We start from the raw sequence: 15,454 nt of genomic DNA, 5'->3' as shown, positions 1-15,454 counted from the left end.
GGGATGAATGGATCATTACTTCCTACTATTAGAAGTGTTTTGGTTTTCAGGGATGCAGCAGAAAATAATCTACTTTTTACACTGCTGACATTCTGTGGGAGTCCACTTAGAGCATGTATATATTTTTCAAAAATTGTTTCAGTCAAAATATCAGCTTCTGCAGGAAATTTCGCATGGAGTTAAGGGAGTAACACACTAGACAGCCAGCAAAAGCAGTGATATTCCACCACCTGGAAATGTAAAACCAAACTGCATATTCATATTTGGCAACAACTCAGTGGAAAATCAGGATATCTGCAGATATCTCTGCTTTGCTCGCCACATGTAAGTCAATACATTTTATTTCAGTGAGACATACTTAAGCAAACCAAAGCTGTTAGTCTGGGATACACCAACCTTGTAACTTTCGAACAGGACAATCTGAATTCAAAGCATATTTTCCAAGCAGGTGTAGGAACTCACATGTCACTCAATGAATTCGTTGTATGTGAGGATTGCTGCAGTAACTCTCAGTATAATTTGCTGGTTATAGATGAAACTAGTAAACTGAATGAGGGTCAATAGAAACAAAACTTCAACAAATTTATTCAAAAAGGGCAATGCACCAAAACGCACCTGTGTCAGTATTTTTACATTATGTACAAACTTGCACTTTCATTCAGAGGACACAAAGCATGTGCATTTGACAAAAAAAATGGAAGCAGCCAGCACTAAATTAATGGAAGTGAGCAGGTGCTATGAATGTTGAGGTGTTGAATGCTCGAATACAGCAATATGAACTGTGTGTCGACAAGAAAATTGAAGGAGTTAATGTAAAACTAAGATATGTGTGGAATGTCAATGTGATAGCTAAGGCACTTCATGCCCATCACCACTCAGTCTGAACGCACATGTAAGATTAAACTGTCTCAAAAATGGCTTAGTATACAGCAGCATGTTGTCGAAAAAGCGTAATGTTAAAAACTGTGGTGCAGAAGGCAATTTGACAGAAATTACTTTTGTGAAAGTTAGGTCAACTGCAATGAGACCAGTATCTCTCAGTAACATTTAAACCACTAAGTGACAGGCTGGAGCAGCTGTCGTGGACTATGGATAAAAGCAGGAACAGGAGTAATGCTGAGTTAAGACAGAACATATGGAGTCATCAGGACAAAACCATATTTGTTATCTAAGCACTCAATATGTTTAACCAAGAAGGCAATAAGAATTGGGAACAAGGAATTTGAAAGATTTCCTACGCAGCTACAGTTAATAACTCTGAAAATGTCAAATGTTAAAAATATACCCTGAAACTATAAAAACATGTAGTCCAATATTACACATTACCAATGCATGTAAAACAATGAAAAGATGAATGGAAGTATCATAGAGCGACAAATACAGGATTTTAACTAAACCATCTGTAGCAGCTCCACATTGTGCAGGTAAAATAGTCTAAGTTCAGTATAGAAGACTGAACAATCTACCTCCAGAGAATATATATTATGATAATTAAATGAAATCATAAATCAAGTACGATTGCTTACAGTTTCAGCCAGTGCAGAGAATCGAGCTTATCTGAGCTTCGAAAAATATGCATCATCGAGTAAATGTGGAGAGAGTTGTTCATGAGCTTTACAGACCTGCCTGCACAATATTTCTGATAATACGAGAAATGGATTATGTATGGCAGACGGACCTCTTAGATACGCAAGAATACTTACAAACCAATAATGGTTTCATGTACACTCTAATGGTCACACACACACATTCCAATTTCGCTTGGAGCTTACCTTTGAAGGTAAAAACTGGGAAGGTGGTTTCAGAGGTTTCTGAACAATTGTTGCAGACAGGACTGCCCAATAACCTTGACGCATACCACGGAAGTGAATTTTACGAGAGGCATTTCAAAGCAGAATTGGAATGATGTGGGATAAATCACAATTCAACATTCTCCCATTTGGAAACTAGTACTGCCAAATAGTTTAACTGGACAATCAAAAAACTACTGTGGAAGGAATTTAATCTTCAACATATGTGAAAATGGCTGAACATACAGCCAGAAATCATTGCAAGTACAATCGCATTATTAAACAGACAATTAAGAACAAACCTATTGATGTCAGAAACGAATTACAGAAAATCTTTGAACCCAATATGTTCCTCATAGAGCAGGTCATAAAATGTAGAGTGAACAGGGCATTGATGAAATTGCTTAGTTTCTCATCGAAGCTCAACAGCTGGGTGAACACTCGCAATTTGCTATGTAATATGAAAAGCAAACCTCAAACCATGCAGTAGTGTGACATGAGTGCTAGGAAACACATCAACAGAGTTGAAGGTGGTATTCTCGAGTATCTGCCATTTGAACTTTGTATCTCTCAATAGAATTTCTGTGGAGCTGGAAAAAAATTGAAATAGCGCCTGGCTTATGGTGATAGGGGCTGTAAGGTTCTGGACAATGTATGCAAAAAGCACAACATTGCCTGCACTACAAATAAATATAATCAAATTGCAGACTAAATACTCATTGATAAGGCTGCACAGGTATGTCAAGGGATGGATGTTGATGTAGGACAACCTATTTCTGCATATGGGGTTGATAAGGCAATGTTTTCTCGAACTTAAATTGGGTACTGGACTAAACTTCAAGCAATAATGAATGCACTTCACTGCACACTAAAGAAGAAGAACCAATGGGGTGTTTAAAAAATTGCATCAAATCAGTGGTGATAGTGGCAAAAAGTGCCTTGGGGCAGAAAGAAGGAAGGAAACTATGTGTTAAAACGCCCAGATTCCTACCAATACCAAAGACATCTGGTGGAATAATTTAGTTCCTAATACCTCCATTTGCTGTGCTGTCAGCTCTGGTTACATAAGCTAGGAGAGCTGCTATCATATTCCAAGCAGTAGAGAACGCCCGAAAAAGCGAAAAGCAAATACAAACAGCTAAAAAGCATAATGATTATGGAGGCCATCACTATCGGTTAAGGCCTATATTTAAAATACAGGAAATGGCTTGGGTTGGATATTTTAAAAAGGCCCACAGCAATGGTAATGGAGAGAAGGATTACGAACATACTCTGAGATCGCCTTAATCTCGTCAGAAAATTTAAAATCACGAAATTTTACAGAGTCTTTATGTAGGATACATTGCTTGAGACAGTGTGGAAATCCAAGAAAAGTGGAACTGTCAATTTAGATGTTGCTGGGGGTATGGAGCTCTTGGTAATTTAAGGCCACCTGAAGAATTCTGTTGTCACTTCACCAATAGGAATCAGCTGTTGTACAATGTTCGACACTACCATGACTTCAGTTCATACCTGAGGATATTTCTGCCTGATATTGTTCCTCAAAATTGTATAAAAACAAGCAGTATGCAAGTCTCCACATCATTTGAAGCTACGATGTAATGACGTTCACTCTAATAATAATTGGTCTAAATTAAAAGCAAATTAATTTCCTGCAATAGATGAGCAGGGGGTAGTGATGTACAGCATTGAGTGGGCTGCAAACACACAAAAGCATAGCTATCACCACAGAATTAATAATAAATTGCATCTAGGGAATGGGGAAATTGTGATAATACCTCCTGGACCTTGCAACATCGACAATTCATATGTATACTGGATACATATTTCTAAACGATTTGAAGTACATGCAAATGTTATGTTTAAATCAGAGATGAAAACAAAACACATTACAGACTTTCGTCACAAATATTCAACAGGATCGCCACTAGGTTTCTCGAAAAAACAAGTGATGATGCATAATATTGGTAAAATGTTTGAGTTATCAACTGGTGGGCATACTGCCAGTCAGTACAATTCGTGTAGAGTGCAATATTGCAACGAATTTTGTACCCTGACAACAGATTAGTCCATACTATTTATGCATTTTTTTCCTACGGTGGGTCCTGCTTATAAAAGTGAAGAAAATGAAGTCCACGATGAACATGGGCAGCTACATGAAGCCAAGATGGCGAAGGGTTAACAACCATCAGGAATGTGGGGAGTAACCTGAAGCCAAAAGCGAACTCCAGGAGGTAACAGGGAAGAATGGCGATCCCCGTACTGGCAGGCAAAGGAGTCATCAAATAAGATATAATAGGATGAGTCCCCAGGTGTGAAAGAGAAATGGAATGCCTATCCACTGAGGAGGACGACATACCAGTATGACTAGCAGTCCAGCGTCTTCTGCAGACACTCAACCGGGCTGGAGAAAAAGCAGCCACTGGAGAAACGTATTCCATAATGGAGTGTGTTCAGACAGCATATGATGAACAGAGGTGCAGAGGAATGAACTAAACACCCACAGTCTAGTTATGAATGGACAAGGGATCACAAGAAATGGAGGAGGGCTGTCTGATCCGCTTCTCTGGAAATACCAATTAGGAGATGTAGGAAACTGAGGGATTGGGTACTATGTACAGCCAAGTACGATACATGGGAGGACGAAGGAAGTTTCATATCAAACATGAGCTCCTCCAGGAATTTCCTGTTTCAGAGAATGAAAGAGCACAAGGCGCAAGATGTAAAGATGGTGTAAGAAACTCATTCCACCGCCAAATACTTATACAAAAGGTTATGACAGTGGAAAAGTGAAAGCCACTGCCCATGTTCCATGAGAAAAGATGATAGGAATGACGCTGAAGACGCTGCTCAAGGAGACATGTTGACGTAGGACTGCAACAGATACTTCGTGGGAGAGAGCCCATAATATGGTTAAAGGGGATAGCAAAGACAATGATACCCAGGACGAGTATTCAGGCATCCCATTTTCCTGGATAAATGTGTGTGACAAGGCCAAACAATATAAACTTTTGGAAAACATCTTTCAAAACTTCCTCTAGTAAATGGGGCAGATGGCCTCTGAAGCCCCACATGTATAGACTACAGATGATACCAGTCCTCCAGCAGATGTATCAGACTTCTTCCGAATCAAATAATATGGCCATAGCCTTATTTCCACAGGGAACCATTCAAGATATCGGATGACGAAGTGAAAACACGGTCAAACACAGAACAGCATGCTCGAAGCCACAAAACCATCTGCCCATGAATCATATCTATCACCCTGGAAACACAGCTGGTGAAAGAAGGAAGGCTTAGGTTGGGTATAACAGTGGCTTCACACCAGCATCTAGGAAACATGCAATCTGCCCAAATATAATTGTACCTACAAAGGAGAAGGTGCTGACCTACAAGAGAATGCTGCAACATCTCAATTTGAACACTGTCTAGCTCTAGGGCAAATGATCTGGATGAAGTGAGAGCATGGTCTACATCCCTCATAGTAATAGCAACATTGTAGCATTCATGTTTCTGAGAGGATACGAGCTGAGCTGCCTCCACTTGTTTCCCTACATAACAGGACGACCGGAGCGGGTGACATGGTTGGGGTTGTAGGGCATGGCTGGGTAGAAGAAGGTGGCTGTTTTTAGCAATCTTCCTATTTTTTATTGTTGGTTCTTCCAATAAATTCTCTGGTAGCTCAGCCTCACCACTCATGTCATGGTGGAGACGTGCTGATGCACGCAGTCCGGGGAACGCGATGCTGCACTCAGTCAGCAGCTGTGCAGGCGGTAGGTCAGCAGCATGAGGCCCGGCCCAGCTCGCCCCCTGCAGATGCAGCGGCTCGTGACGACGCCGGGAGTCGCTGGTGCAGCAGCGGGCAACGCCCTCCGCCAGCCAGTCCTCAGGGACAGCGTCACTGATGACGACGACGTGACAGTGACCGAATGCCCAATCGGTCGAACCAAATGCCAACGCCCACCTCTGATGCACTTAAATAGTGCAGGCCGCTGCTGAATCCGCCAGTTACACAGCTGCGTGTTTATTAGAAGGTTATAGAGGAGTTGACTAACGCAACCGTGCCACATGCAGCCCGCGCCTGCTTAGTTCTGCTAATGCTGCATTCTGATGGCTGTCGCGCACATACACACATACCGACGATTATTGCAAAACTGTGTCACCTGCATAACGCACTGGCCGGCCTTCGTCCATCGTTTGCCGTGAGGCTGGCACATCACGCACTGAAACACACTAAATCAAAATTTCGCACCGTATTTCTTAAAAATAACTCCCTTGTCCTCTACACATGGAAGGCACCGTTATAGTGGGTGGGGCTTGAAATCTCTGTAAAATAGCTGTCCGAGGTGTTGGAGATAGCATGGGAGTTGACATGGTCATACCAGGAATTGGGGAATCGAGTTTGGTCCCAGAGAGCCGATGAATGTTGCTCCACGCAACAGAAGAGGGAGTGAAACTTAAAATACCTAATAAACGACATCCAGGTAGGTTTTTTAGTATCCCGAAAAATGTGACAACACTGCACACACCTCTCTTCATAATGAATATAACTCACCATCATAGGGTGAAGAGCACATCTCCACCAGTGAAACACATTGCTGCATGCCTCAGTCTACCAGGGACCAGGACATGCTACAGTCAACTTTAAGTACACGGCATGGAACATTCTGCAGCAGTAAGGATAAGTTTTGGAAGATACTTTACCTGGTCATCACAGCTGTGTAAACGTCGCGAGGGACGAGTAAAGCCTCCAGTCGGCCATAGAAAGCTGCAAATTGGGTTTGCACTAAGGTGGGGTAAGAGTCTGCGAATAGACAGCACACAGAAAGTGATCATTTGAGTATGTGTCAGAGGGAACGGGCCATTTGAGATGACGGGCAAGCTGAACAGTGCAGAACAAGAGGTCTAGATGGTAATAAATGTGCATGGAATCTGAAAGGGACATGGGTGTTTCACTGATATGAGAGAGGATTCAGAATGTCAGCTAAGACAAAACCTCTTGGACAGGTTCTCCTAGAGCCCGAAAGCAGATGGCGGGCATTAAACTAACCAAGCAGCGAAAAGGAGTGAGGGAGCTGACCAATGAGCTGGAGCAAGTCCAACTTGGTAACAGCAAATCACGGAGGAGAGTAGATGTTACAAAATAAAAAAGGTGAAATGAGGAAGAAAAGTGCAGACTGCCATAGCTAGCAGTCGAGTGTTCAATGAGACCGATGACCAACATGGCTCCCCCATGAGGTGGAATGCTGTCTGTGGGCGAAAGGTGAAAGTGGACCAGAAGAAACATGAGAGGTCAAAGGGGTTGTGAGGACAATTTTTATTCTTGGAAGCAGAAAAAAGCAGACACTGCAATTCCAAGAACAGCTGTAATTCCTGTTGGCTCGATCTAATGCCACAAACGTTCCATTGGAGAAGTCATAATGGGGATTGGGGAGGAGGGAACAAATGAAGGTTAGTCACCTTGGTAGCTGCTGAGTGCCCACCTTCAAAAATTCACTGCTACAGGGGCAGAGGCTGGAAAATCCTGTTCCATGAGATCTACTAACATATTGGCATTCCCTCTGGGCCATCCTGTGAATTCCATGGCAGAAAATTGGTAGGCAGCGAGCACCAGCAAAATGGAGGTCAGCCAGGTGAGGGTATATGTGCCAACACCACTGAAGAGGATCTCCTAGTCAAGGAAGGTGAAGACCGTTTGTTTTTGTACGATTTCTTAGAACTTTCTAGTTGCCAGATAAATATCATGTTTTTTAGCTGTAGAAAGTCTTTGCGTGAGTATTGCTTTTGTCCTTTCAGATTGACAGTTGTGTTACAATTTATTTCGCCACAAGGGACAAAGATCACATGGCTTGTTACGCATCTGTAGGAGGAGATGGGGATGCTACTGTGACCTGGGTAACTCCACTACTGCAATACTGAACTTGTGGTCGCAAGTCTGGGTGGGCATATCCTCCATTATGCATAGCATAGCAAATACGGTACTGTAAATGCCAATCATAAAATTCACAGATTTTGACTAGCTAACAACTGTGAGTGACAAAGTGGAGTTTGATGTCCTTCACTCAGATCTCCTGTATGGTTCGCTCATTAAGACACATGGGAAACTCATGGGATTACAATTGAGACAGCAGAGAGGAGGAGGAAACTGCTGCCCTCGTGAGCATCTCTGCCAAGAGTAACACATTTGGCCATGTTTTGACAGGATATGTGTTTTATTATAATGTTGACACTTGTAGGAACTCATCTGGTTTGGAATGTAAGGTTCGACCATGATGACTTTATAGCCTGCCTTAATCTTTGAGGCAAACATTACTCAAGCAAACGGTAGAAAAAGAATGCATGTGGGCATTAAGTTTGCATCCATCCTTTTCATTACTCAATGGGCCACAGTGATGCCATGATGAGAGAGATTACTGTGGACTTCTCCCTCCGTGAGGCCATCAAGCATCAGAACGTAAAGAACACCATGTGATGAGTTCAGTTTAAGATGGTTCTCCACACGAACAGGATAGCTCTGGATATGTGATGCTGTAAGCAGTTGAGCTTGAGAATCACAATACGTCTTCAGAAGCAAAGTTGCATTTCACAGGGCCTGCAACTGCAACACCACCTTTCAGAATAATGCACACATTAACTGTAGCAAAGGATGGACCACCTCCAGTACATGATACCATGAGGAACCAAGGTGCAGTTGGGAGGGTCTTCAAATCTTTAGCCTCATTCTGTTTACGTTTAGCAGACACGCACTAAGATGGTGAGCCACTGTAAAAAAAACAAATCCCCATGATTGCCAACATCTACAATGGCATGCTCCTTCCAACTGGGGGCACCCTCAGAGGTGGGATTCACCCACCATAAATGACTGTTCACACCTCAGGTCACACCTCCCAAACTCCTGACAGAGGGACCAATTGGGATTTGGGAAGGTAACAGCTTAGGCAGTTACCCCTCTTTGGGCCTGGACTGTATCAGTGTATGTGCAAACCCTACCTGTTGATCCGGAGCTGGGAATTATGCATTACCTTGTCACCTGTAATGTGTCTCATGAATGGGCCAGCCTTCAGGAACACACCGGGACGAAGGAGAAACAAAGAGAATGAGGATTCACCAGTTAAGTCTCCACAGCCTACTGAAAGTGGCAGCAGATACTTAAGATTCTTCTTGATGGTGGCCTGTACACTGTCACCACAACAAGCTTGTGTGCTTCCTGAGCACCAATGTGGCACAGCGTTGAAAGAGCTGTTCAACACTATATTCATTAATCTGGAAGGCCAGGAATCAGCTCCAATTTTTGAATATATAGCCACTCACCCTTCCTTCTTACTTTTCTATTGCAGTATGATATTAGCTTGTGCTCATCAAGATGAATCTGTTGAATTTCAGTGATTTTCATGTGACATTCCGCATTCAGCCCAATACAGGTGCTGACATTCCACCTGAACTTTGGTTTTCCTGTATGGATATTAGACATTCGCTCTACATATTTAGGAACAGTGACATAATGATTGTTGCAGAAAATAGCATTACTGACCATACTGCCTTGTAATGCTGCTGCTTATCACTAATACTGAATAATTACAGTAGTGCATTTTATATCTGAAGTACTCACACAATTAATAAATAAAAATTTATATTTCTCAAAAAAGTTCTGCAGTGAATTATGAAAACTTACCTTGCACTATCATATGTGTATCTTGTTGAGGTTTCCACCTGAAACATTTCAAGAAATGTAAAGTGATTTACAAATGATGAGACAGTAAATAAATACCATTATACTAACACCCACCAACATGTGATTGGTCCACAAAATGCTGTAAGTGAGGCTTGAAAATATCATTAAAGAGGACACAAACTGTTGCAGTTACTGAAACAGAATGGTAGTAATATTCTCTCTTCATTTTCTCCCTTTGTCTTCAGTACTGTAAATAACAATACAAGCCAGTAATTGAGTTGTAATCATACTTCCTCCAACACTTCACAAAGAAAAGTGACCAAAAACGTCTTTAATCTGCCATGCACTTACACCTTGGGTGAAATTTACGTTTACTTTTTCTTATTATGAATTCTGACAGTGGAATCGATCATCGGAAGTGACACATTTGGTCCTTTGTGCTCTGGGCAGCCCAGAGCAACTTGCAGAGGTGAGGAGTGACTTCTAAACCCAACCTTAAGTTCACATCCAAAACTACATACAGGCTTTGACCATTAAATATGGAAACATTAACAAATATTGGCAAACTAAATACTTTCAGGCATTGTAAATGGACAAGTTAAAGTTGGCACTACAAAGTAGTACATTCACAGATGAAGAAATACTACGTTCGGAGAACTGTAGATTCTTCGCAGAGAACACAGGGAAGAAATTCATGAAACTACTCCAGGACTAGGCTTGGTACTCATAAATGGCAAATCTATGTTGCAATTGGTACCAAATTTTTCATTACCTCCAGAAAGACTCTCTCTGCAATAATTCAATATGTAAATGAGAGGTACACAATCATCAATTTTATTAAATTTTTTATCCTCAAACTGGTACAGAATGGAGGTGAGAACATTTTCTGCCTAAACTGTTATTAAACGTATTTATTCACAACTGGAATTTTGACTTATGCCATTCTCAAGTGAGAGCTTACTATGAACTAAGTCAAAGCCATTAAATGTAACATCTGGTGCATGGGGAGTGGAAATTAAGATGTGCAGTATGACATGACTTTGATGGAAATTATTACATGAAGTACTACTATTGTATAGGCATACAGATGACAAGGACACTTGTCTTATAATGAATATGGAATTTGTAAACATGGTTAACACAAAGAAAATGTTGTCTCAAACGGAATTACAAAGCATTCATATATCACACTGAGCTATTACTTTAGAATCATGCAACTGCTAAATTAACAATTTTGAATAAATACATTCTGTAACAGTCCAGGGAGAAAATTTTTTCATTTATAAACGTCTGCCCGACTGTGGATGTAAAAAAAGGAAAGATGGTAAAAAAAAGACATTTAGCAAAATTGTTGGCAGCAAACATCCCCCTACCCCCACATACGCCACCAAAAAGATATGAGGTCAACAATAATATGATTTGGGAATATCAGATGGCTTATGTGCCAATAGCAAAGCACAATTCCAAAAAGATGATTAATTTCAGAGTTAGACATAGATACCTGTTGAAATTGACCATTACCACTGAATAATAAAAGGAAGATTCCTGGCCTAGAATAACTGATAACTATGTTCACAGAAGATTCAAGGAAATTCCATGAAAAGTTCAAGGAGAAAACAAAAGCAGAAATTCTAAAATGCAAGATATATCAGAGATAGCTTAGGACAGCAAGGTCCTATGAAGGGCAAAGTGACAAAAGACTAAAGGAGCAAAATACTATTGGAATACATTTGTAAAATTTTAGAAGCCTTATGACTATAAAGCAAGACTGCTTTTATTCAATATTCTTAAAGAATCCGAAATACGGAAGACAACACGAGTCCTATCAAAAGAACTTCAGTCTCAGTTGAGGTATGAACAGACATTACCCAAGGCAATGGACTAACTCCATTCTTCTTTCAGACCATACTTGAACAAGTGAACACTGAACAGATGGAGCAGTTGTCAGAATCTAATACCAGAAGTTGAATGCTACTTAGAAAATGGATAATGTCAAAATTGTCTGTTCAAATTTTGTAGATAACCCAGCAATACTGACAGTGTAGAGAAAGCACAAAACAGATAGGAAGAGAAACAGTAGGAAAAGCATTACTACTAATCTCCTCTGATAAGAAGCAGTGAAGCAGTAATGACTAACAACAGGACTGCAACATCCCAATCAAATACGAAGTATGGGAGTAACAGGGGAAGACAAATTTATGTATCTAGGAGAAGTCATGTAGCCAAAACTCCAACTTGCAAGGCAGTCATTTGGCCAGAATACACATCTGTTTCACAAATACTAATTTTAGAATCAACAAAAGATAGGGAAAATTGCCATAAAAGAAAAGATATCAGGAAACAGAAAACCAGCAAAAACATTTAAATTCAGAAGCAATACAGAAGTATAGATAAATATGTAGGAAAATAACTGGAGACAAAATTTGGCAAAGAAGGCTAATGAGTCTTAGCATACTAAAAAGAAAAACTGTGCAGCAGTACTAAAAACTTAAAAAATTAACTCATTGGCTTACAGAAGTGCACATAGACCTATAAGAAACTTGTATAAATAACCCAGAAATTGAATCAAACCAAATACAGAAACAGAATTGAGTTGATAAATTCTCCGTAACAAAATAGTTCCAAGAAGACAAGATAGTAACTGGACATCAGGAGAGAAGAAAGAAAGAAAGAAAGAAAGAAGTGTGCATATGAAGTAGTAGCATAAAGAAATGTAAAACCTTAGCTGGCCTGTATTGGAGCAGGACAAAAATTTTTTTTTTGTTCCACATTTGCAATACCTTATCAGGAAAGCATAGTGATGGTGTATGTACTGCAAACAAATTACAGCAAGGAGGTCAAAGAGTCTCTGCAAATATGCTGGCAACAGTATTCAGAGTATTTTGTTAAGCTACAGCAGTGCTCATAAATATTTTGCAGTTACATTGTTATCCTGTCAGTACTGCTTGCATGCAGTCACAAAAGAAAAACACATGGAAGTGTCACTCCATAAAGAGCTTCATGCTGCTGTGGTTTTGTATCTGGTGAACGAACAAGATGGTACAGCAACAATGTAAGTATATATTCCTTTAGCTGAAAATTACATAACTTGCCATGATGGTATGGTATTCATTAACTACTATTTCTCACACATTCACTAAGTGATTGTTTACTTGTAGAGAACTAGAAGCATACCAAAACAGAACACTTGCTTGATGTGAGACAAACTGTTTTGCATGTCTTCAAGATTGGGAGGTAGCAGTCTAGTACTGCTATACAATATGGCATATCACAACCACTAACAAGTGTACACAGTCAGTACATGAAATAACAGTAACCATTAAACCAAGGTCAGGTCATGCTTGAAGAAGAGTGAGGAAGAAGGACAGAAAGATTTGTAAGCAATCAGCTGCTGCTCCACGAGAAACATCTTACCATATTAGGGATGATCTCAACCAACATCATAGACTATGCTGACAAGTCTACTGTAAAAAGTCATGTAGTAACAAGTGATCTACATGGTAAATGACATAAACCCACTCATAAATTCAAAAATTAGGGACAGGATAGAGTTTGGAAGGAAAACTCGAACTTAGAATGCCAAAGACAGGTCTAAGGTGGGGATGTTTCCAGTACAGTCACATTTTAGAACCTAATATGATTCCATGTAGAAGAAAGAATATGTCAAATAATTGGATATTTCAGTATGTCAATGATTCTAAACACACCTCTGTCTATTTTCAAAACAATTCTTTTCTGACCGAAAACAAACTTTTTGGGTGCATAAGCCAAAGCATGGATCTAAATCCAGCTGAATGCCTCTGATATGCACTGAATTAATGCGTTCGTGATAGAAGAACAAGAATCAATTTGCTGGTATCTTATTGGACCTATGGTCAGAACTCCCAATTGACGAATTACAAAAGCTTGTGGATTCAATGCCAAATTGATGTGCAGCTGTGATCAAAGACCCTGGGTATGCACCAAATAGTGATTTGTTCTTCAGATCCCAAAATAGTTTTATTCTTAAAAAGTGAGACCTACAAATTACTTTTCAGTCGAAAGAATTACTTCTCTCTTGCTGTAACATAACCTTATTTAAACTATATGTAGACTTGTACTAAATACACTCCTGGAAATGGAAAAAAGAACACATTGACACCGGTGTGTCAGATCCACCATACTTGCTCCGGACACTGCGAGAGGGCTGTACAAGCAATGATCACACGCACGGCACAGCGGACACACCAGGAATCGCGGTGTTGGCCGTCGAATGGCGCTAGCTGCGCAGCATTTGTGCACCGCCGCCGTCAGTGTCAGCCACTTTGCCGTGGCATACGGAGCTCCATCGCAGTCTTTAACACTGGTAGCATGCCGCGACAGCGTGGACGTGAACCGTATGTGCATTTGACGGACTTTGAGCGAGGGCGTATAGTGGGCATGCGGGAGGCCGGGTGGACGTACCGCCGAATTGCTCAACACGTGGGGCGTGAGGTCTCCACAGTACATCGATGTTGTCGCCAGTGGTCGGCGGAAGGTGCACGTGCCCGTCGACCTGGGACTGGACCGCAGCGACGCACGAATGCACGCCAAGACCGTAGGATCCTACGCAGTGCCGTAGGGGACCGCACCGCCACTTCCCAGCAAATTAGGGACACTGTTGCTCCTGGGGTATCGGCGAGGACCATTCGCAACCGTCTCCATGAAGCTGGGCTACAGTCCCACACACCGTTAGGCCGTCTTCCGCTCACGCCCCAACATCGTGCAGCCCGCCTCCAGTGGTGTCGCGACAGGCGTGAATGGAGGGACGAATGGAGACGTGTCGTCTTCAGCGATGAGAGTCGCTTCTGCCTTGGTGCCAATGATGGTCGTATGCGTGTTTGGCGCCGTGCAGGTGAGCGCCACAATCAGGACTGCATACGACCGAGGCACACAGGGCCAACACCCGGCATCATGGTGTGGGGAGCGATCTCCTACACTGGCCGTACACCACTGGTGATCGTCGAGGGGACACTGAATAGTGCATGGTACATCAAAACTGTCATCGAAACCATCGTTCTACCATTCCTAGACCGGCAAGTGAACTTGCTGTTCCAACAGGACAATGCACGTCCGCATGTATCCCGTGCCACCCAACGTGCTCTAGAAGGTGTAAGTCAACTACCCTGGCCAGCAAGATCTCCGGATCTGTCCCCCATTGAGCATGTTTGGGACTGGATGAAGCGTCGTCTCACGCGGTCTGCACGTCCAGTACGAACGCTGGTCCAACTGAGGCGCCAGGTGGAAATGGCATGGCAAGCCGTTCCACAGGACTGCATCCAGCATCTCTACGATCATCTCCATGAGAGAATAGCAGCCTGCATTGCTGCGACAGGTGGATATACACTGTACTAGTTCCGACATTGTGCATGCTCTGTTGCCTGTGTCTATGTGCCTGTGGTTCTGTCAGTGTGATCATGTAATGTATCTGACCCCAGGAATGTGTCAATAAAGTTTCCCCTTCCTGGGACAATGAATTCACGGTGTTCTTATTTCAATTTCCAGGAGTGTAGATTACAATTTCATATTTTTCAATTACCCATGGCAGATTTTTCTATTATACACTTATGTTTATGTAAGTGAAACTAATGCATTCTAGCAAACATTTTTGAGTGTTACTGTAGTAGAACTGTATTTAGAACCATGGTGAGATTAAATGAGCAAATAGTAAACAGTGGCAGAGTACAAATACTGTTTTGTTCTGCAGATCACTATACGCAACCTGATGACCCTCTAGACAGCAGCAACAATCCTTAAGTACATTGTTTTACGTGAGCTCATCAGATCAAATCAAAATGAATTCAAATAAAATAACTACCATATTTTACAGACTGTAAAGTGCACCTTAATTTTCAAGCAATATTTAAGAAAAGTACATTTTTACCATTTTCATCAATAAATTGCAAAGTCAGCCTAAAAATTTCTCAGTTTATAAAACCAAAACGACCTTTAAAAATCACTGAAATTCAATATC

The 15,454-nt window shown here is 41.4% G+C and overlaps 1 protein-coding gene across 5 annotated transcripts in view; it reads right to left on the bottom strand.

Annotated features, from left to right (window-relative positions):
• LOC124719889 (zinc finger protein 726-like) overlaps positions 1-15,454 on the bottom strand; it is a 609,944-nt gene that overhangs the window by 26,928 nt on the left and 567,562 nt on the right. For all 5 annotated transcript variants that reach the window (XM_047245071.1, XM_047245068.1, XM_047245069.1 and 2 more), the window contains exon 4: positions 9,463-9,500. In XM_047245071.1, the coding sequence (XP_047101027.1) occupies positions 9,463-9,500 (38 nt within the window). The remainder of the gene's footprint in view (positions 1-9,462; positions 9,501-15,454) is intronic.

This window comes from Schistocerca piceifrons, chromosome 11 (genome assembly GCF_021461385.2).
Source record: "Schistocerca piceifrons isolate TAMUIC-IGC-003096 chromosome 11, iqSchPice1.1, whole genome shotgun sequence".
NCBI lineage: Eukaryota > Metazoa > Arthropoda > Insecta > Orthoptera > Acrididae > Schistocerca > Schistocerca piceifrons.
Note: the sequence above shows the minus strand (reverse complement) of the source record. Positions and strands in the feature narration are given on the sequence as shown.